At 48.6% G+C, this 24936-nt stretch overlaps 1 protein-coding gene across 3 annotated transcripts in view; it reads right to left on the bottom strand.

Annotated features, from left to right (window-relative positions):
• The window catches only part of ZFYVE9 (zinc finger FYVE-type containing 9), a 418761-nt gene that overhangs the window by 201630 nt on the left and 192195 nt on the right, over positions 1–24936 (bottom strand). For all 3 annotated transcript variants that reach the window (XM_063938878.1, XM_063938877.1, XM_063938876.1), the window contains 2 exons: positions 22136–22312; positions 20494–20657 (listed from right to left, as the gene is read on the bottom strand). In XM_063938878.1, the coding sequence (XP_063794948.1) occupies positions 20494–20657; positions 22136–22312 (341 nt within the window). The remainder of the gene's footprint in view (positions 1–20493; positions 20658–22135; positions 22313–24936) is intronic.

Below are 24936 nucleotides of genomic sequence, written 5' to 3'. Positions count from 1 at the left end.
ACGCGGTGCACTAATTGGGGTTCCCGGTCACTTTGCGCAAAAAAACGACACCAAAAAAATTAAAAAAACTCATGACGACCCTCATGTGTCGACCTTTTATGTGTCGACCATGTGTCCATGTCGACCATGTCAATGTCGACCAATAGTGGTCGACCTAATGACTGTCGACCATAACATGGTCGACCATTCATACCGGAACCCGCTTTCTCTGCCCCATCAGAATAAACCTGTAACCGTGGTACTGAACCCTAGCGCCCCCTATGGATGATATAGAAAATGTACATACATCCCACGCTTTCTCTGCCCCGTCAGTATAAACCTGTAACCGTGGTACTGAACCCTAGCGCCCCCTATGGATGATATAGAAAATGTACATACATCCCACGCTTTCTCTGCCCCATCAGAATAAACCTGAAACCGTGGGTCTGAACTCCAGCGCCCCCTATGGATGAGAGAGAAAATGTGCATACATCCCATGCTTTTTCTGTCCCATCAGAATAAACCTGTAACCGTGGTACTGAACCCCAGCGCCCCCTATGGATGATAGAGAAAATGTGCATACATCCCACGCTTTCTCTGCCCCATCAGAATAAACCTGTAACCGTGGTACTGAACCCCAGCGCCCCCTATGGATGATAGAGAAAATGTGCATACATCCCACGCTTTCTCTGCCCCATCAGAATAAACCTGTAACCGTGGTACTGAACCCCAGCGCCCCTATGGATGATGGAGAAAATGTACATACATCCCACGCTTTCTATGCCCCATCAGAATAAACCTGTAACCGTGGTACTGAACCCCAGCGCCCCCTATGGATGATAGAGAAAATGTACATACATCCCACGCTTTCTCTGCCCCATCAGAATAAACCTGTAACCGTGGTACTGAACCCCAGCGCCCCCTATGGATGATAGAGAAAATGTGCATACATCCCACGCTTTCTCTGCCCCATCAGAATAAACCTGTAACCGTGGAACTGAACCCCAGCGCCCCCTATGGATAACAGAGAAAATGTGCATACATCCCACGCTTTCTCTGCCCCATCAGAATAAACCTGTAACCGTGGTACTGAACCCCAGCGCCCCCTATGGATAACAGAGAAAATGTGCATACATCCCACGCTTTCTCTACCCCATCAGAATAAACCTGTAACCGTGGTACTGAACCCCAGCGCCCCCTATGGATGATAGAGAAAATGTACATACATCCCACGCTTTCTCTGCCCCATCAGAATAAACCTGTAACCGTGGTACTGAACCCCAGCGCCCCCTATGGATGATAGAGAAAATGTACATACATCCCACGCTTTCTCTGCCCCATCAGAATAAACCTGTAACCGTGGTACTGAACCCCAGCGCCCCCTATGGATGATAGAGAACATGTACATACATCCCACGCTTTCTCTGCCCCATCAGAATAAACCTGTAAACGTGGTACTGAACTCCAGCGCCCCCTATGGATGATAGAGAAAATGTACATACATCCCACGCTTTCTCTGCCCCATCAGAATAAACCTGTAACCGTGGTACGGAACCCCAGCGCCCCCTATGGATGATAGAGAAAATGTACATACATTCCACGCTTTCTCTGACCCATCAGAATAAACCTGTAACCGTGGTACTGAACTCCAGCACCCCCTATGAATGATAGAGAAAATGTACATACATCCCACGCTTTCTCAGTATCCGTTCAGATGGTCGAACATGTTATGGTCGACAGTCATTAGGTCGACCACTATTGGTCGACATTGACATGGTCGACATGGACACATGGTCGACACATGAAAATGGTCGACACATGAAAGGTCGACACATGAAAAGGTCGACATGCGTTTAACTTTTTTTTCTTTTAGGAAACTTTTCCATACTTAACGAACCACGTGGACTACGATTGGAACGGTAATCTGTGCCGAACGAAGCGGTAGCGGAGCGAAGGCACCATGCCCGAAGCATGGCGAGCGAAGCGAGCCATGCGAGGGGACGCGGTGCACTAATTGGGGTTCCCGGTCACTTTGCGCAAAAAAACGACACCAAAAAAATTAAAAAACTCATGACGACCCTCATGTGTCGACCTTTTATGTGTCGACCATGTGTCCATGTCGACCATGTCAATGTCGACCAATAGTGGTCGACCTAATGACTGTCGACCATAACATGGTCGACCATTCATACCGGAACCCGCTTTCTCTGCCCCATCAGAATAAACCTGTAACCGTGGTACTGAACCCTAGCGCCCCCTATGGATGATATAGAAAATGTACATACATCCCACGCTTTCTCTGCCCCGTCAGAATAAACCTGTAACCGTGGTACTGAACCCTAGCGCCCCCTATGGATGATATAGAAAATGTACATACATCCCACGCTTTCTCTGCCCCATCAGAATAAACCTGAAACCGTGGGTCTGAACTCCAGCGCCCCCTATGGATGAGAGAGAAAATGTGCATACATCCCATGCTTTTTCTGTCCCATCAGAATAAACCTGTAACCGTGGTACTGAACCCCAGCGCCCCCTATGGATGATAGAGAAAATGTGCATACATCCCACGCTTTCTCTGCCCCATCAGAATAAACCTGTAACCGTGGTACTGAACCCCAGCGCCCCCTATGGATGATAGAGAAAATGTGCATACATCCCACGCTTTCTCTGCCCCATCAGAATAAACCTGTAACCGTGGTACTGAACCCCAGCGCCCCTATGGATGATGGAGAAAATGTACATACATCCCACGCTTTCTCTGCCCCATCAGAATAAACCTGTAACCGTGGTACTGAACCCCAGCGCCCCCTATGGATGATAGAGAAAATGTACATACATCCCACGCTTTCTCTGCCCCATCAGAATAAACCTGTAACCGTGGTACTGAACCCCAGCGCCCCCTATGGATGATAGAGAAAATGTGCATACATCCCACGCTTTCTCTGCCCCATCAGAATAAACCTGTAACCGTGGAACTGAACCCCAGCGCCCCCTATGGATAACAGAGAAAATGTGCATACATCCCACGCTTTCTCTGCCCCATCAGAATAAACCTGTAACCGTGGTACTGAACCCCAGCGCCCCCTATGGATAACAGAGAAAATGTGCATACATCCCACGCTTTCTCTACCCCATCAGAATAAACCTGTAACCGTGGTACTGAACCCCAGCGCCCCCTATGGATGATAGAGAAAATGTACATACATCCCACGCTTTCTCTGCCCCATCAGAATAAACCTGTAACCGTGGTACTGAACCCCAGCGCCCCCTATGGATGATAGAGAAAATGTACATACATCCCACGCTTTCTCTGCCCCATCAGAATAAACCTGTAACCGTGGTACTGAACCCCAGCGCCCCCTATGGATGATAGAGAACATGTACATACATCCCACGCTTTCTCTGCCCCATCAGAATAAACCTGTAAACGTGGTACTGAACTCCAGCGCCCCCTATGGATGATAGAGAAAATGTGCATACATCCCACGCTTTCTCTACCCCATCAGAATAAACCTGTAACCGTGGTACTGAACCCCAGCGCCCCCTATGGATGATAGAGAAAATGTACATACATCCCACGCTTTCTCTGCCCCATCAGAATAAACCTGTAACCGTGGTACGGAACCCCAGCGCCCCCTATGGATGATAGAGAAAATGTACATACATTCCACGCTTTCTCTGACCCATCAGAATAAACCTGTAACCGTGGTACTGAACTCCAGCACCCCCTATGAATGATAGAGAAAATGTACATACATCCCACGCTTTCTCAGTATCCGTTCAGATGGTCGAACATGTTATGGTCGACAGTCATTAGGTCGACCACTATTGGTCGACATTGACATGGTCGACATGGACACATGGTCGACACATGAAAATGGTCGACACATGAAAGGTCGACACATGAAAAGGTCGACATGCGTTTAACTTTTTTTTCTTTTAGGAAACTTTTCCATACTTAACGAACCACGTGGACTACGATTGGAACGGTAATCTGTGCCGAACGAAGCGGTAGCGGAGCGAAGGCACCATGCCCGAAGCATGGCGAGCGAAGCGAGCCATGCGAGGGGACGCGGTGCACTAATTGGGGTTCCCGGTCACTTTGCGCAAAAAAACGACACCAAAAAAATTAAAAAACTCATGACGACCCTCATGTGTCGACCTTTTATGTGTCGACCATGTGTCCATGTCGACCATGTCAATGTCGACCAATAGTGGTCGACCTAATGACTGTCGACCATAACATGGTCGACCATTCATACCGGAACCCGCTTTCTCTGCCCCATCAGAATAAACCTGTAACCGTGGTACTGAACCCTAGCGCCCCCTATGGATGATATAGAAAATGTACATACATCTTACGCTTTCTCTGCCCCGTCAGAATAAACCTGTAACCGTGGTACTGAACCCTAGCGCCCCCTATGGATGATATAGAAAATGTACATACATCCCACGCTTTCTCTGCCCCATCAGAATAAACCTGAAACCGTGGGTCTGAACTCCAGCGCCCCCTATGGATGAGAGAGAAAATGTGCATACATCCCATGCTTTTTCTGTCCCATCAGAATAAACCTGTAACCGTGGTACTGAACCCCAGCGCCCCCTATGGATGATAGAGAAAATGTGCATACATCCCACGCTTTCTCTGCCCCATCAGAATAAACCTGTAACCGTGGTACTGAACCCCAGCGCCCCCTATGGATGATAGAGAAAATGTGCATACATCCCACGCTTTCTCTGCCCCATCAGAATAAACCTGTAACCGTGGTACTGAACCCCAGCGCCCCTATGGATGATGGAGAAAATGTACATACATCCCACGCTTTCTCTGCCCCATCAGAATAAACCTGTAACCGTGGTACTGAACCCCAGCGCCCCCTATGGATGATAGAGAAAATGTACATACATCCCACGCTTTCTCTGCCCCATCAGAATAAACCTGTAACCGTGGTACTGAACCCCAGCGCCCCCTATGGATGATAGAGAAAATGTGCATACATCCCACGCTTTCTCTGCCCCATCAGAATAAACCTGTAACCGTGGAACTGAACCCCAGCGCCCCCTATGGATAACAGAGAAAATGTGCATACATCCCACGCTTTCTCTGCCCCATCAGAATAAACCTGTAACCGTGGTACTGAACCCCAGCGCCCCCTATGGATAACAGAGAAAATGTGCATACATCCCACGCTTTCTCTACCCCATCAGAATAAACCTGTTACCGTGGTACAGAACCCCAGCGCCCCCTATGGATGATAGAGAACATGTACATACATCCCACGCTTTCTCTGACCCATCAGAATAAACCTGTAACCGTGGTACTGAACCCCAGCGCCCCTATGGATGAAAGAGAAAATGTACATACATCCCACGCTTTCTCTACCCCATCAGAATAAACCTGTAACCGTGGTACTGAACCCCAGCGCCCCCTATGGATGATAGAAAAAATGTACATACATCCCACGCTTTCTCTGACCCATCAGAATAAACCTGTAACCGTGGTACTGAACCCCAGCGCCCCCTATGGATGATAGAGAAAATGTACATACATCCCACGCTTTCTCTGCCCCATCAGAATAAACCTGTAACCGTGGTACTGAACCCCAGCGCCCCCTATGGATGAAAGAGAAAATGTATACACATCCCACGCTTTCTCTGCCCCATCAGAATAAACCTGTAACCGTGGTACTGAACCCCAGCGCCCCCTATGGATGAGAGAGAAAATGTACATACATCCCACGCTTTCTCTACCCCATCAGAATAAACCTGCAACCGTGGTACTGAACCCCAGCGCCCCCTATGGATGATAGAGAAAATGTACATACATCCCACGCTTTCTCTGCCCCATCAGAATAAACCTGTAACCGTGGTACAGAACCCCAGCGCCCCCTATGGATGATAGAGAAAATGTATATACATCCCACGCTTTCTCTGCCCCATCAGAATAAACCTGTAACCGTGGTACTGAACCCCAGCGCCCCCTATGGATGATAGAGAAAATGTACATACATCCCACGCTTTCTCTGCCCCATCAGAATAAACCTGTAACCGTGGTACTGAACCCCAGCGCCCCCTATGGATGATAGAGAAAATGTACATACATCCCACGCTTTCTCTGCCCCATCAGAATAAACCTGTAACCGTGGTACTGAACCCCAGCGCCCCCTATGGATGATAGAGAAAATGTACATACATCCCACGCTTTCTCTGACCCATCAGAATAAACCTGTAACCGTGGTACTGAACCCCAGCGCCCCCTATGGCTGATAGAGAACATGTACATACATCCCACGCTTTCTCTGCCCCATCAGAATAAACCTGTAACCGTGGTACTGAACCCAAGCGCCCCCTATGGATAACAGAGAAAATGTGCATACATCCCACGCTTTCTCTACCCCATCAGAATAAACCTGTAACCGTGGTACTGAACCCCAGCGCCCCCTATGGATAACAGAGAAAATGTGCATACATCCCACGCTTTCTCTACCCCATCAGAATAAACCTGTAACCGTGGTACTGAACCCCAGCGCCCCCTATGGATAACAGAGAAAATGTGCATACATCCCACGCTTTCTCTACCCCATCAGAATAAACCTGTAACCGTGGTACAGAACCCCAGCGCCCCCTATGGATGATAGAGAACATGTACATACATCCCACGCTTTCTCTGACCCATCAGAATAAACCTGTAACCGTGGTACTGAACCCCAGCGCCCCCTATGGATGATAGAGAAAATGTACATACATCCCACGCTTTCTCTGCCCCATCAGAATAAACCTGTAACCGTGGTACTGAACCCCAGCGCCCCCTATGGATGATAGAGAAAATGTACATACATCCCACGCTTTCTCTGACCCATCAGAATAAACCTGTAACCGTGGTACTGAACCCCAGCGCCCCCTATGGATGATAGAGAAAATGTACATACATCCCACGCTTTCTCTGCCCCATCAGAATAAACCTGGAACCGTGGTACTGAACCCCAGCGCCCCCTATGGATGAAAGACAAAATGTATACACATCCCACGCTTTCTCTGCCCCATCAGAATAAACCTGTAACCGTGGTACGGAACCCCAGCGCCCCCTATGGATGATAGAGAAAATGTACATACATCCCACGCTTTCTCTACCCCATCAGAATAAACCTGTAACCGTGGTACTGAACCCCAGCGCCCCCTATGGATGATAGAGAAAATGTACATACATCCCACGCTTTCTCTGCCCCATCAGAATAAACCTGTAACCGTGGTACTGAACCCCAGCGCCCCCTATGGATGATAGAGAAAATGTACATACATCCCACGCTTTCTCTGACCCATCAGAATAAACCTGTAACCGTGGTACTGAACCCCAGCGCCCCCTATGGATGATAGAGAAAATGTACATACATCCCACGCTTTCTCTGCCCCATAAGAATAAACCTGGAACCGTGGTACTGAACCCCAGCGCCCCCTATGGATGAAAGACAAAATGTATACACATCCCACGCTTTCTCTGCCCCATCAGAATAAACCTGTAACCGTGGTACTGAACCCCAGCGCCCCCTATGGATGATAGAGAAAATGTACATACATCCCACGCTTTCTCTAACCCATCAGAATAAACCTGTAACCGTGGTACTGAACCCCAGCGCCCCCTATGGATGATAGAGAAAATGTACATACATCCCACGCTTTCTCTGCCCCATCAGAATAAACCTGTAACCGTGGTACGGAACCCCAGCGCCCCCTATGGATGATAGAGAAAATGTACATACATCCCACGCTTTCTCTACCCCATCAGAATAAACCTGTAACCGTGGTACTGAACCCCAGCGCCCCCTATGGATGATAGAGAAAATGTACATACATCCCACGCTTTCTCTACCCCATCAGGATAAACCTGTAACCGTGGTACTGAACCCCAGCGCCCCCTATGGATGATAGAGAAAATGTACATAGATCCCACGCTTTCTCTACACCATCAGAATAAACCTGTAACCGTGGTACTGAACCCCAGCGCCCCCTATGGATGATAGAGAAAATGTACATACATTCCACGCTTTCTCTGCCCCATCAGAATAAACCTGTAACCGTGGTACTGAACCCCAGCGCCCCCTATGGATGATAGAGAAAATGTACATACATCCCACGCTTTCTCGGTATCCGTTCAGATGGTCGACCATGTTATGGTCGACAGTCATTAGGTCGACCACTATTGGTCGACATTGACATGGTCGACATGGACACATGGTCGACACATGAAAGGTCGACACATGAAAAGGTCGACATGCATTTTTTAACTTTTTTTTCTTTTGGGAAACTTTTCCATACTTAACGATCCACGTGGACTACGATTGGAACGGTAATCTGTGCCGAGCGAAGCGGTTGCGGAGCGAAGGCATCATGCCCGAAGCATGGCGAGCGAAGCGAGCCATGCGAGGGGACGCGGTGCACTAATTGGGGTTCCCGGTCACTTTGCGCAAAAAACGACACCAAAAAAAGTAAAAAAACTCATGTCGACCTTTTCATGTGTCGACCTTTTATGTGTCGACCATGTGTCCATGTCGACCATGTCAATGTCGACCAATAGTGGTCGACCTAATGACTGTCGACCATAACATGGTCGACCATTCATACCGGAACCCGCTTTCTCTGCCCCATCAGAATAAACCTGTAACCGTGGGTCTGAACCCCAGCGCCCCCTATGGATGAGAGAGAAAATGTGCATACATCCCACGCTTTCTCTACCCCATCAGAATAAACCTGTAACCGTGGTACTGAACTCCAGCGCCCCCTATGGATGATATAGAAAATGTACATACATCCCACGCTTTCTCTGCCCCATCAGAATAAACCTGAAACTGTGGTACTAAACCCCAGCGCCCCCTATGGATAACAGAGAAAATGTACATACATCCCACGCTTTCTCTGCCCCATCAGAATAAACCTGTAACCGTGGTACGGAACCCCAGCGCCCCCTATGGATGATAGAGAAAATGTACATACATCCCACGCTTTCTCTACCCCATCAGAATAAACCTGTAACCGTGGTACTGAACCACAGCGCCCACTATGGATGATAGAGAAAATGTACATACATCCCACGCTTTCTCTGCCCCATCAGAATAAACCTGTAACCGTGGTACTGAGACCAAGCGCCCCCTATGGATGATAGAGAAAATGTAAATACATCCCACGCTTTCTCTGCCCCATCAGAATAAACCTGTAACCGTGGTACTGAACCCCAGCGCCCCCTATGGATAACAGAGAAAATGTACATACATCCCACGCTTTCTCTGCCCCATCAGAATAAACCTGTAACCGTGGTACGGAACCCCAGCGCCCCCTATGGATAACAGAGAAAATGTACATACATCCCACGCTTTCTCTACCCCATCAGAATAAACCTGTAACCGTGGTACTGAACCCCAGCGCCCCCTATGGATGAGAGAGTAAATGTGCATTCATCCCACGCTTTCTCTGCCCCATCAGAATAAACCTGTAACCGTGGTACGGAACCCCAGCGCCCCCTATGGATGATAGAGAAAATGTACATACATCCCACGCTTTCTCTGCCCCATCAGAATAAACCTGTAACCGTGGGTCTGAACCCCAGCACCCCCTATGGATGATAGAGAACATGTACATACATCCCACGCTTTCTCTGACCCATCAGAATAAACCTGTAACCGTGGTACTGAACCCCAGCGCCCCCTATGGATGATAGAGAAAATGTGCATTCATCCCACACTTTCTCTGCCCCATCAGAATAAACCTGTAACCGTGGTACGGAACCCCAGCGCCCCCTATGGATGATAGAGAAAATGTACATACATCCAACGCTTTCTCTGCCCCATCAGAATAAACCTGTAACCGTGGGTCTGTACCCCAGCGCCCCCTATGGATGAGAGAGAAAATGTGCATACATCCCACGCTTTCTCTACCCCATCAGAATAAACCTGTAACCGTGGTACTAAACCCTAGTGCCCCCTATGGATGATAGAGAAAATGTACATACATCCCACGCTTTCTCTGCCCCATCAGAATAAACCTGTTACCGTGGTACTGAACCCCAGCGACCCCTATGGATGATAGAGAACATGTACATACATCCCACGCTTTCTCTGCCCCATCAGAATAAACCTGTAACCGTGGTACTGAACCCCAGCGCCCCCTATGGATTAAAGAGAAAATGTACATACATCCCACGCTTTCTCTGCCCCATCAGAATAAACCTGTAACCGTGGTACTGAACCCCAGCGCCCCCTATGGATGATAGAGAAAATGTGCATACATCCCACGCTTTCTCTGCCCCATCAGGATAAACCTGTAACCGTGGTACTGAGCCCCAGCGCCCCCTATGGATGATAGAGAAAATGTAAATACATCCCACGCTTTCTCTGACCCATCAGAATAAACCTGTAACCGTGGTACTGAACCCCAGCGCCCCCTATGGATGAGAGAGAAAATGTACATACATCCCACGCTTTCTCTACCCCATCAGAATAAACCTGTAACCGTGGTACTGAACCCCAGCGCCCCCTATGGATGATAGAGAACATGTACATACATCCCACGCTTTCTCTGCCCCATCAGAATAAACCTGTAACCGTGGTACTGAACCCCAGCGCCCCCTATGGATGATAGAGAAAATGTACATACATCGCACGCTTTCTCTGCCCCATCAGAATAAACCTGTAACCGTGGTACTGAACCCCAGCGCCCCCTATGGATGATAGAGAACATGTACATACATCCCACGCTTTCTCTGCCCCATCAGAATAAACCTGTAACCGTGGTACTGAACTCCAGCGCCCCCTATGGATGATAGAGAAAATGTGCATACATCCCACGCTTTCTCTACCCCATCAGAATAAACCTGTAACCGTGGTACTGAACTCCAGCGCCCCCTATGGGTGATATAGAAAATGTACATACATCCCACGCTTTCTCTGCCCCATCAGAATAAACCTGAAACCGTGGTACTAAACCCCAGTGCCCCCTATGGATAACAGAGAAAATGTACATACATCCCACGCTTTCTCTACCCCATCAGAATAAACCTGTAACCGTGGTACTGAACCACAGCGCCCCCTATGGATGATAGAGAAAATGTACATACATCCCACGCTTTCTCTGCCCCATCAGAATAAACCTGAAACCGTGGTACTAAACCCCAGCGCCCCCTATTGATAACAGAGAAAATGTACATACATCCCACGCTTTCTCTGCCCCATCAGAATAAACCTGTAACCGTGGTACTGAACCCCAGCGCCCCCTATGGATGAAAGAGAAAATGTACATACATCCCACGCTTTCTCTGCCCCATCAGAATAAACCTGTAACCGTGGTACTGAGCCCCAGCGCCCCCTATGGATGATAGAGAAAATGTACATACATCCCACGCTTTCTCGGTATCCGTTCAGATGGTCGACCATGTTATGGTCGACAGTCATTAGGTCGACCACTATTGGTCGACATTGACATGGTCGACATGGACACATGGTCGACACATGAAAGGTCGACACATGAAAAGGTCGACATGCGTTTTTTAACTTTTTTTCTTTTGGGAAACTTTTCCATACTTAACGATCCACGTGGACTACGATTAGAACGGTAATCTGTGCCGAGCGAAGCGGTTGCGGAGCGAAGGCATCATGCCCGAAGTATGGCGAGCGAAGCGCGCCATGCGTGGGGACGCGGTGCACTAATTGGGGTTCCCGGTCACTTTGCGCAAAAAACGACACCCAAAAAAGTTAAAAAACTCATGTCGACCTTTTCATGTGTCGACCATGTGTCCATGTCGACCATGTCAATGTCGACCAATAGTGGTCGACCTAATGACTGTCGACCATAACATGGTCGACCATTCATACCGGAACCCGCTTTCTCTGCCCCATCAGAATAAACTGAACTGAATAAACCTGTTACCGTGGTACTGAACTCCAGCGCCCCCTATGGATGATATAGAAAATGTACATACATCCCATGCTTTCTCTGCCCCATCAGAATAAACCTGAAACTGTGGTACTAAACCCCAGCGCCCCCTATGGATAACAGAGAAAATGTACATACATCCCACGCTTTCTATGCCCCATCAGAATAAACCTGTAACCGTGGTACGGAACCCCAGCGCCCCCTATGGATAACAGAGAAAATGTACATACATCCCACGCTTTCTCTACCCCATCAGAATAAACCTGTAACCGTGGTACTGAACCACAGCGCCCACTATGGCTGAAAGAGAAAATGTACATACATCCCACGCTTTCTCTGCCCCATCAGAATAAACCTGTAACCGTGGTACTGAACCCCAGCGCCCCCTATGGATGATAGAGAAAATGTACATACATCCCACGCTATCTCTACCCCATCAGAATAAACCTGTAACCGTGGTACTGAACCCCAGCGCCCCCTATGGATGATAGAGAAAATGCGCATACATCCCACGCTTTCTCTGCCCCATCAGGATAAACCTGTAACCGTGGTACTGAGACCCAGCGCCCCCTATGGATGATAGAGAAAATGTAAATACATCCCACGCTTTCTCTGACCCATCAGAATAAACCTGTAACCGTGGTACTGAACCCCAGCGCCCCCTATGGATGAGAGAGAAAATGTACATACATCCCACGCTTTCTCTACCCCATCAGAATAAACCTGTAACCGTGGTACTGAACCCCAGCGCCCCCTATGGATGATAGAGAACATGTACATACATCCCACGCTTTCTCTGCCCCATCAGAATAAACCTGTAACCGTGGTACTGAACCCCAGCGCCCCCTATGGATGATAGAGAAAATGTGCATACATCCCACGCTTTCTCTGCCCCATCAGAATAAACCTGTAACCGTGGTACTGAACCCCAGCGCCCCCTATGGATGATAGAGAAAATGTACATACATCCCACGCTTTCTCTGCCCCATCAGAATAAACCTGTAACCGTGGTACTGAACCCCAGCGCCCCCTATGGATGAAAGAGAAAATGTACATACATCCCACGCTTTCTCTGCCCCATCAGAAAAAAACCTGTAACCGTGGTACAGAACCCCAGCGCCCCCTATGGATGATAGAGAAAATGTACATACATCCCACGCTTTCTCTGCCCCATCAGAATAAACCTGTAACCATGGTACTGAACCCCAGCGCCCCCTATGGATGATAGAGAACATGTACATACATCCCACGCTTTCTCTGCCCCATCAGGATAAACCTGTAACCGTGGTACTGAACCCCAGCGCCCCCTATGGATTATAGAGAAAATGTGCATACATCCCACGCTTTCTCTGCCCCATCAGAATAAACCTGTAACCGTGGTACTGAACCCCAGCGCCCCCTATGAATGATAGAGAAAAATAAGAATTTACTCACCGGTAATTCTATTTCTCATAGTCCAGAGTGGATGCTGGGGACTCCGTAAGGACCATGGGGAATAGACGGGCTCCGCAGGAGACTGGGCACAACTAAAGAAAGATTCAGGACTATCTGGTGTGCACTGGCTCCTCCCCCTATGACCCTCCTCCAAGCCTCAGTTAGGAACTGTGCCCGGAAGAGCTGACACAATAAGGAAGGATTTTTGAATCCCGGGTAAGACTCATACCAGCCACACCAATCACACCATATAACTCGTGATAGGAACCCCGGTTAACAGTATGATAACAATGGAGCCTCTGAACCGATGGCTCGCAATAACAACCCGATTATAGTAACAATAACTATTTACAAGTATTGCAGACAATCCGCACTTGGGATGGGCGCCCAGCATCCACTACGGACTACGAGAAATAGAATTACCGGTGAGTAAATTCTTATTTTCTCTGACGTCCTAGTGGATGCTGGGGACTCTGTAAGGACCATGGGGATTATACCAAAGCTCCCAAACGGGCGGGAGAGTGCGGATGACTCTGCAGCACCGAATGAGAGAACTCCAGGTCCTCCTCAGCCAGGGTATCAAATTTGTAGAATTTTGCAAACGTGTTTGCCCCTGACCAAGTAGCAGCTCAGCAAAGTTGTAAAGCCGAGACCCCTCGGGCAGCCGCCCAAGATGAGCCCACCTTCCTTGTGGAATGGGCTTTCACTGATTTAGGCTGCGGTAATCCCACCGCAGAATGCGCCAGCTGAATAGTGCTACAAATCCAGCGCGCGATAGACTGCTTAGAAGCAGGAGCACCCAGCTTGTTGGGTGCATACAGGATAAACAGCGAGTCAGTCTTCCTGACTCCAGCCGTCCTGGAAACATACATTTTCAGGGCCCTGACTACTTCCAGTAACTTGGAATCCCCCAAGTCCCTAGTAGCCGCAGGCACCACAATAGGTTGGTTCAAGTGAAAAGCTGAGACCACCTTCGGGAGAAACTGAGGACGAGTCCTCAACTCTGCCCTATCCATATGGAAAATCAGATAAGGACTTTTAAAAGACAAAGCCGCCAATTCTGATACTCGCCTGGCCGAAGCCAGGGCCAACATGATGACCACTTTCCACGTGAGATATTTCAAATCCACAGTCTTAAGTGGCTCGAACCAATGTGATTTCAGGAATTCCAAAACCACATTGAGATCCCAAGGTGCCACTGGGGCCACAAAAGGAGGCTGAATATGCAGAACTCCTTTGACAAACGTCTGAACTTCAGGCAGTGAAGCCAGTTCTTTTTGGAAGAAAAATCGACAGAGCCGAAATCTGGACCTTAATGGACCCCAATTTGAGGCCCAACGTCACCCCTGCTTGCAGGGAATGCAGGAATCGACCCAGCTGAAATTCTTCCGTCGGGGCCTTCTTGGCCTCACACCACGCAACATATTTTCGCCAAATGCGGTGATAATGTTTTGCGGTGACATCCTTCCTGGCTTTGATCAGGGTAGGGATGACTTCCTCCGGAATGCCCTTTTCCTTTAGGATCCGGTGTTCAACCGCCATGCCGTCAAACGTAGCCGCGGTAAGTCTTGGAACAGACAGGGTCCTTGCTGCAGCAGGTCTTGTCTGAGCGGCAGAGGCCAAGGGTCCTCTGCAAGCATCTCTTGAAGTTCCGGGTACCAAGCTCTTCTTGGCCAATCCGGAACCACGAGTAAAGTTTTCACTCCTCGCTTTCTTATTATTCTCAGTACCTTGGGAATGAGAGGCAGAGGAGGAAACACATAAACCGACTGGTACACCCACGGTGTCACTAGAGCGTCCACAGCGATCGCCTGAGGGTCCCTTGACCTGGCGCAATATCTTTTCAACTTTTTGTTGAGGCGGGACGCCATCATGTCCACCTGTGGTCTTTCCCAACGGTCTACCAGCATTTGGAAGACTTCTGGATGAAGTCCCCATTCTCCCGGGTGGAGGTCGTGCCTGCTGAGGAAGTCTGCTTCCCAGTTGTCCACTCCCGGAATGAACACTGCTGTCAGTGCCAACACATGATTCTCTGCCCATCGGAGAATCCTTGTGGCTTCTGCCATCGCCATCCTGCTTCTTGTGCCGCCCTGTCTGTTTACATGGGCGACCGCCGTGATGTTGTCTGATTGGATCAGTACCGGCTGGTTCTGAAGCAGGGGCCTTGCTTGGCTTAGGGCATTGTAAATGGCCCTTAGCTCCGAATATTTATGTGAAGCGAAATCTCCCGATTTGACCACAGTCCTTGGAAATTTCTTCCCTGTGTGACTGCACCCCAGCCCCGAAGGCTGGAGATGGGACCCGTACCATTTGTCCAACAGGTCCCACTGGAACGTCCTTGCGTGGAACCTTCCGAATGGGATTGCTTCGTACGAAGCTACCATTTTTCCCAGGACTCGTGTGCATTTATGTACCGACACCTGTCCTGGTTTTAGGATGTCTCTGACTAGAGATGACAACTCCTCGGCTTTTTCCACTGGAAGAAACACTCTTTTCTGGTCTGTGTCCAGAATCATTCCCAGGAACAGAAGACGTGTCGTCGGGACCAGCTGTGACTTTGGAATATTGAGAATCCAGCCGTGCTGTTGTAGCACTTCCCGAGAAAGTGCTACCCCCACTACCAACTGTTCTCTGGACCTCGCCTTTATCAGGAGATCGTCCAAGTATGGGATAATTAAAACTCCCTTCTTGCGAAGGAGTATCATCATTTCGGCCATTACCTTGGTAAGGACCCTCGGTGCCGTGGATAACCCAAACGGCAGCGTCTGGAACTGATAGTGACAGTCCTGTACCACAAATCTGAGGTACTCCTGGTGCGGAGGGTAAATAGGGACATGCAGGTACGCATCCTTGATGTCCAGGGAGACCATGTAATCCCCCTCGTCCCGGCTCGCAATAACCGCCCTGAGCGATTCCATCTTGAACCTGAACCTTTTGATATAAGTGTTCAAGGCTTTTAAATTTAAGATGGGTCTCACCGAACCGTCCGGTTTCGGTACCACAAACATTGTGGAATAGTAACCCTTTCCCTGTTGAAGGAGGGGTACCTTGACAATCACTTGCTGTGAATATCGTTTTTGAATAGCCACCAACACTGCCTCCCTGGCAGAGGGAGTTGCCGGTAAGGCAGATTTTAGGAAACGGCAGGGGGGAGACGTCTCGAATTCCAGCCTGTACCCCTGAGACACTACTTGAAGGACCCAGGGATCCACCTGTGAGAGAGCCCACTGTGTGCTGAAATTCCTGAGACGGGCCCCCACCGTACCCGGGTCCGCCTGAGCAGCCCCAGCGTCATGCTGTGGACTTACCGGACGCAGGGGAGGACTTCTGCTCTTGGGAACTAGCTGTGTGCTGCAGCTTTTTCCCCCTACCTCTGCCCCTCGGCAGAAAGGATGAGCCTCTAGCCCTCTTATTTTTCTGGGGCCGAAAGGACTGTACCTGATAATACGGTGCTTTCTTTTGCTGTGGGGTAGCCTGTGGCAAAAAGGTCGATTTCCCAGCAGTAGCTGTGGAAACGAGGTCTGACAGACCATCCCCAAAAAGTTCCATCCCTTTATAGGGCAAAACTTCCATGTGCCGCTTCGAGTCGGCATCGCCTGACCATTGCCGAGTCCATAACCCCCTTCTGGTGGCAATGGACATAGCGCTTATTTTTGATGCCAGCCGGCAAATATCCCTCTGTGCATCACGCATGTATAAGACGGCGTCTTTTATATGCTCCATCGTCAGCAAAATATTGTCCCTATCCATGGTATCAATGTTATCCGACAGGGAATCTGACCACGCAGCTGCAGCACTGCACATCCAAGCTGATGCAATAGCGGGTCTCAATATAATGCCGGTGTGTGTGTATATAGCTTTAAGGGTATGTTCCTGCTTTCTATCAGCAGGTTCCTTTAGGGCGGCCGTATCCGGAGACGGTAGTGCCACCTTTTTTGATAAGCATGTCAGCGCTTTATCTACCCTAGGGGGTGTTTCCCAACGTGACCTATCCTGTGGCGGGAAAGGGTACGCTGCCAATAACCGTTTAGAAATTATCAATTTCTTATCGGGGGAAGTCCAGGCTTCCTCACACACCTCATTTAATTCCTCAGATGCAGGAAAAACTACTGGTAGTTTTTTCTCACCAAACATAATACCCTTTTTTGTGGTACCTGGGGTATTATCAGAAATGTGTAATACATTTTTCATTGCCTCAATCATGTAACGGGTGGACCTATTGGAGGGTACACTAGTCTCATCGTCGTCGACACTGGAGTCGGTATCCGTGTCGACATCTGTATCTGTCATCTGAGGTAGCGGGCGTTTTACAGCCCCTGATGACATTTGAGACGCTTGGACAGGCACAAGCTGAGTAGCCGGCTGTCCTATGTCGTCAAACCTTTTATGTAAGGAGCTGACACTGTCACGTAATTCCTTCCATAAGTCCATCCACACAGGTGTCGACCCCGCAGGGGGTGACATCACATTCACAGGCATTTGCTCCGCCTCCACATCATTATCCTCATCATACATGTCGACACAGCAGTACCGACACACAGCACACACACAGGGAATGCTCTGACAGAGGACAGGACCCCACAAAGCCCTTTGGGGAGACAGAGGGAGAGTATGCCAGCACACACCAGAGCGCTATATATCACAGGGATATCACCTTATAAAAGTGTTTTCCCTTATAGCTGCATATATATTGTATACTGCGCCTAAATTGTGCCCCCCCTCTCTTTTTTACCCTTTCTGTAGTGCAGGACTGCAGGGGAGAGCCAGGGAGCGATCCTTCCAGCGAAGCTGTGAGGGAAAATGGCGCCAGTGTGCTGAGGGAGAAGGCTCCGCCCCTTTTTCGGCGGGCTTTCTCCCGCTATTTTAAAACGTCTGGCAGGGGTTAATTTACACCTATATAGCCCCTGGGGCTATATATGGTGTTAGTTTGCCAGCCAAGGTGTATATTATTGCTGCTCAGGGCGCCCCCCCCCCAGCGCCCTGCACCCATCAGTGACCGAAGTGTGTGGTGTGCATGAGGAGCAATGGCGCACAGCTGCAGTGCTGTGCGCTACCTTGGAGGAAGACAGAAGTCTTCAGCCGCCGATTTTCCGGACCTTCTTGCTTCTGGCTCTGTAAGGGGGACGGCGGCGCGGCTCCGGGAACGGACGACGAGGTCGGGTCCTGTGTTCGATCCCTCTGGAGCTAATGGTGTCCAGTAGCCTAAGAAGCCCAAGCTACCACCAGTTAGGTAGGTTCGCTTCTTCTCCCCTTAGTCCCTCGGTGCAGTGAGCCTGTTGCCAGCAGGTCTCACTGTAAAATAAAAAACCTAAACTATACTTTCTTTCTAGGAGCTCAGGAGAGCCCCTAGTGTGCATCCAGCTCAGCCGGGCACAGAAATCTAACTGAGGCTTGGAGGAGGGTCATAGGGGGAGGAGCCAGTGCACACCAGATAGTCCTGAATCTTTCTTTAGAGTGCCCAGTCTCCTGCGGAGCCCGTCTAATCCCCATGGTCCTTACGGAGTCCCCAGCATCCACTAGGACGTCAGAGAAATGTACATACATCCCACGCTTTCTCTGCCCCATCAGAATAAACCTGTAACCGTGGTACTGAACCCCAGCGCCCCCCTATGGATGATAGAGAAAATGAACATACATCCCACGCTTTCTCTGCCCCATCAGAATAAACCTGTAACCGTGGTACTGAGCCCCAGCGCCCCCTATGGATGATAGAGAAAATGTACATACATCCCACGCTTTCTCTGATCCATCAGAATAAACCTGTAACCGTGGTACTGAACCCCAGCGCCCCCTATGGATGATAGAGAAAATGTACATACATCCCACGCTTTCTCTGCCCCATCAGAATAAACCTGTAACCGTGGTACTGAACCCCAGCGCCCCCTATGGATGATAGAGAAAATGTACATACATCCCACGCTTTCTCTGCCCCATCAGAATAAACCTGTAACCGTGGTACTGAACCCCAGCGCCCCCTATGGATGATAGAGAAAATGTGCATACATCCCACGCTTTCTCTGACCCATCAGAATAAACCTGTAACCGTGGTACTGAACCCCAGCGCCCCCTATGGATGATAGAGAAAATGTACATACATCCCACGCTTTCTCTGACCCATCAGAATAAACCTGTAACAGTGGTACGGAACCCCAGCGCCCCCTATGGATGATAGAGAACATGTACATACATCCCACGCTTTCTCTGCCCCATCAGAATAAACCTGTAACCGTGGTACTGAACCCCAGCGCCCCCTATGGATGATAGAGAAAATGTGCATACATCCCACGCTTTCTCTGCCCCATCAGAATAAACCTGTAACCGTGGTACTGAACCCCAGCGCCCCCTATGGATGATAGAGAAAATGTACATACATCCCACGCTTTCTCTGCCCCATCAGAATAAACCTGTAACCGTGGTACTGAACCCCAGCGCCCCCTATGGATGATAGAGAAAATGTACATACATACCACGCTTTCTCTGCCCCATCAGAATAAACCTGTAACCGTGGTACTGAACCCCAGCGCCCCCTATGGATGATAGAGAAAATGTACATACATCCCACGCTTTCTCTGCCCCATCACAATAAACCTGTAACCGTGGTACTGAACCCCAGCGCCCCCTATGGATGATAGAGAAAATGTACATACATCCCACGCTTTCTCTAACCCATCAGAATAAACCTGTAACCGTGGTACTGAACCCCAGCGCCCCCTATGGATGATAGAGAAAATGTACATACATCCCACGCTTTCTCTACCCCATCAGAATAAACCTGTAACCGTGGTACTGAACCCCAGCGCCCCCTATGGATGATAGAGAAAATGTGCATACATCCCACGCTTTTCTGCCCCATCAGACTAAACCTGTGGCGCCCACCATGTACATTGGCGAAGTAACAATTTATTTGGAAAAGAAAATGGAGGCGTGTGATGATATTAGCCGATGGTAATTCTAGTCCTGCTGTCATATTACACAGTAACAATAGCAGAATAAGCCATTCACACCACAATTACAGCAGCGTTACTCCCCTGTGCATAGGACTATTATGACAATGCAATAGTATATACAGGATGTAACAGTATATACACAGGATGTGTCATACAACAGCGTTTGGTTATATTCTATAAATCGCTTTGGGTGGATCGTGTCCTGTGATCTTACCTCTGAGAGTGCGGAGTTGCTAGGGGTGGATTTAGTGGCATCATGTGATTCCGTTAAGGATCCTGCCGCGGGAGCTGCGCTCACTTTCCCTGCGTCAGCAGCTTCTCCATTTGGTAAGATACCATCAGCAAACCAAACCCTCCTCTGTTCTCTGGACTGTGACCCTAGTTTTTATTATTATTTTTTTTTTTTTAAAAGGAGAGAAAAAACATTCATTGTGTTTCCTACATCTCTTTTTACAAGGAAAAAGAAATCACCTTATGAATGTTTTGAGCCAATACAATGACATTGTGCCACATTCCCCATACAGTCACATTATCAGTCTTCTACACGTACGGCACTAAATGCGCATATTCAGAGTCCTGCGGCTCCCAGTATAAAAGCTGGTCCCACGTTCTGTGGATTGCCTCTACAGGTTACAGAATAGTCTCACTGGCACTTACTGTGCCTGGGTTTGTATAACGGGGGTCTAATAAAAAGGTCTAAGCAGGATTGCAAAAAACAAAAAAAAGTTTTGAGAACATTAAAAAAAAAACTTTTTTTTTGCATTAATATTTTAATGAAAAAAAATGGAATCATGTATTAGAAACCTCGATCAACCATGTTTTACTGATTTGTAACATTAATATTGTTATTAGGCTTTAATTTGATTTATTTTATCTCAATAAAACCAGTTTTTTACACCTTATTATTCCTATTACATCTGAATATAAGTAGATAGGGTTATAATTAAATAGATCTGAATAGTAATACAAAATGCAAAAGCACTTTTGAGAGAAACACACGCACAAAAAGGAGGCATTCAGCGTCGGCACCGGGTACGTCACTGGCATTAAACATTCTGAATAAAACACAATGTCTGTAGTATAATAGTCACAGCGGGTTAAACCAGCCAACCCTGGCTCTAAGGGGGACATTTACTAAGCAGTGATAAGAGCAGAGAAGTGAGCCAGTGGAGAAGTTGCCCATGGCAACCAATCAGCACAGAAGTAACATCTATAATTTGCATACTATAAAATGTTACAGAGCTGCTGATTGGTTGATGAACTTCTCCACTGGCTCACTTCTCCGCTCTTATCACTGCTTAGTAAATGTCCCTCTTAGACACTTACTGAAATGCTTATTTTCCTGGGCACACATTACATACAGACCATGAAACGCAGCTGCATAATGCGTCTGGGGAGATTGGAATGCTCAGTAGAGATGGCCATAAAACCATATGGAAGGGATCCATCAATGGTCATCCCTGCATTACTGTGTAATGAAATGCGGGTCAATCAGAGCCCGGGGGCGTGGCTTTGAGATTGTCAGGAGGCGGGGCTAAGCTGCATGCCCTACACTTTGAGAGAGAGAGAGAGAGAGAAAAAAAACAATTCAGTAGCACTGAACCATCGATGGCGGGAAACCATCTGGCTCTACTCCATCGATGGTAAAAGTATTCTACATCAGTCATAGACAATGATTTTGAATCATCAATGGTGGATGGTCATCCCTACTGCTCAGGAAGTGGAGGACACTCCTGTAATAGGCAGCCGAATCTCCATGTGCACAAGACGCTATATATCTACAGATAAAGAACCTTCATGCACTGTAATATGTAGAAATAGAACAGACCTGGAAACAGGACAATCAGTGGCCTCACCTTCAGTTCCGGGATGTTTCAGGACCCCCACAGGCACCATGACAGTGGGAGGAGGAGAGCTGAGGACCCCGGAAGCCTGGGCTTGCTGCAAGGGGGGAATTGTAGAGCAGTACTCCGCAGGGTTATTGGGATTTGGGCTCTGGACGGACGCACTCAGCATATTCTCCCAAGCTTGAGCTGAAAGGTACAATGATCTGTCTTTAGCATAGCAGCAGGCTGTGTCGTACGGTCTATAGCAGGCGTAGCCTACCAGCAGTTCATGTTTTCCAGGTCTCCTCTCAGTATCACAAGTGATGTCATTAGCTCCATCTGTGAATCTTTTACAATGTGTCAGTGAGTAATGACTGCACCCGTGCGCCTGCAGGGTGAGCTGGAAAACCTGAACTGTTGGTAGCTCTGGAGGTTAGCTAGCACTGGTCTATAGATTATTGAGGGCAGGCGATTAGAAAGACTTCGCACCTGTGACTACCATTCCATAACATGCAATTTACAAATGAACTGTGATGTCAGAAGCTGCTACTGAACACGCCAGCGCCCCGGTCACGTGTGACAACGCAATTCTCTCCATCGGTGTTACAAGAGACGCACACATCACTGTAGTCCCCGGCGGCCAGCATACCAGTGCCGGGATCCCAACCGCTGGCCTGCCGACAGCGGGGAGAGCGCAAATGAGCCCCCTGTGGGCACGGGGGCACGCAACGATATCTATTCTCCCTCCAGGGGGGTTGTGGATTCCCAAGAGGGAGAAAAGGTGTCGGTATGCCGGTTGTCAGGATTCCGGCGCCGGTATACTGTGCGCCAGGATCCGAACAACCGGTATACTGAATATCACCGCCCAGAGAACTCAGCCACTTCCACTATATGACCCGGGATCTGGATTATTTTTCTTTAAAGAAATATTTTATTTGAAGGTTTTACAAAAAAAGGGGGTAAAGGGCTACAGACAAATGGAAAGGGAGGAGGGAGCGGCTACAAGGTGAGAGGCCGGGCTGGAGAAAAAAAACAGAAGAAAAAAAGAACACCAGTTTTTGTGGGTTGTTTTTTTCTTTTGGGGGGGGGGAGGGAGGGGGTGTTTGCATTAATAGTTTCAATGAAAAAATAAGAATTTACTTACCGATAATTCTATTTCTCGGAGTCCGTAGTGGATGCTGGGGTTCCTGAAAGGACCATGGGGAATAGCGGCTCCGCAGGAGACAGGGCACAAAAAGCAAAGCTTTAGGATCAGGTGGTGTGCACTGGCTCCTCCCCCTATGACCCTCCTCCAAGCCAGTTAGGTACTGTGCCCGGACGAGCGTACACAATAAGGGAGGAATTTTGAATCCCGGGTAAGACTCATACCAGCCACACCAATCACACCGTACAACTTGTGATCTAAACCCAGTTAACAGTATGATAACAGCGGAGCCTCTGAAAAGATGGCTCACAACAATAATAACCCGATTTTTGTAACTATGTACAAGTATTGCAGATAATCCGCACTTGGGATGGGCGCCCAGCATCCACTACGGACTCCGAGAAATAGAATTATCGGTAAGTAAATTCTTATTTTCTCTATCGTCCTAGTGGATGCTGGGGTTCCTGAAAGGACCATGGGGATTATACCAAAGCTCCCAAACGGGCGGGAGAGTGCGGATGACTCTGCAGCACCGAATGAGAGAACTCCAGGTCCTCTTTTGCCAGGATATCAAATTTGTAGAATTTTACAAACGTGTTCTCCCCTGACCACGTAGCTGCTCGGCAGAGTTGTAATGCCGAGACCTCTCGGGCAGCCGCCCAAGATGAGCCCACCTTCCTTGTGGAATGGGCCTTAACCGATTTAGACTGTGGCAGGCCTGCCTCAGAATGTGCAAGTTGAATTGTGTTACAAATCCAACGAGCAATCGACTGCTTAGAAGCAGGCGCACCCAACTTGTTGGGTGCATACAGTATAAACAGCGAGTCAGATTTTCTGACTCCAGCTGTCCTGGAATATATTTTCAGGGCCCTGACAACTTCTAGCAACTTGGAGTCCTCCAAGTCCCTAGTAGGTGCAAGGCACCACAATAAGCTGGTTCAGGTGAAACACTGACACCACCTTAGGGAGAGAACTGGGGACGAGTCCGCAGCTCTGCCCTGACAAACAGATATGGGCTTTTTTGAGAAAAAACCACCAATTTGACACTCGCCTGGTCCAGGCCAGGGCCAAGAGCATGGTCACTTTTTATGTGAGATGCTGCAAATCCACATATTTGACTGGTTTTAAACCAATGTGATTTGAGAAATCCCAGAACTACGTTGAGATCCCACAGTGCCACTGGAGGCACAAAAAAGGGGTTTGTATATGCAATACTCCCTTGACAAACTTCTGGACTTCAGGAACTGAAGCCAATTCTTTCTGGAAGAAAATTTACAGGGCCGAATTTGAACCTTAATGGACCCCAATTTGAGGCCCATAGACACTCCTGTTTGCAGGAAATGCAGGAAACGACCGAGTTGAAATTTCTTTGTGAGGCCTTCCTGGCCTCACACCACGCAACAAATTTTCGCCACACGTGGTGATAATGTTGTGCGGTCACCTCCTTTCTGGCTTTGACCAGGGTAGGAATGACCTCTTCCGGAATGCCTTTTTTCCCTTAGGATCCGGCTTTCCATCGCCATGCCGACAAACGCAGCTGCGGTAAGTCTTGGAACAGACATGGTACTTGCTGAAGCAAGTCCCTTCTTAGCGGCAGAGGCCATAAGACCTCTGTAAGCATCTCTTGAAGTTCCGGGTACCAAGTCCTTCTTGGCCAATCCGGAGCCATGAGTATAGTTCTTACTCC

This window comes from Pseudophryne corroboree, chromosome 9, assembly GCF_028390025.1.
Source record: "Pseudophryne corroboree isolate aPseCor3 chromosome 9, aPseCor3.hap2, whole genome shotgun sequence".
Classification (NCBI taxonomy): Eukaryota; Metazoa; Chordata; class Amphibia; order Anura; family Myobatrachidae; genus Pseudophryne; species Pseudophryne corroboree.
This window is presented reverse-complemented; position numbering and strand designations above follow the sequence as displayed.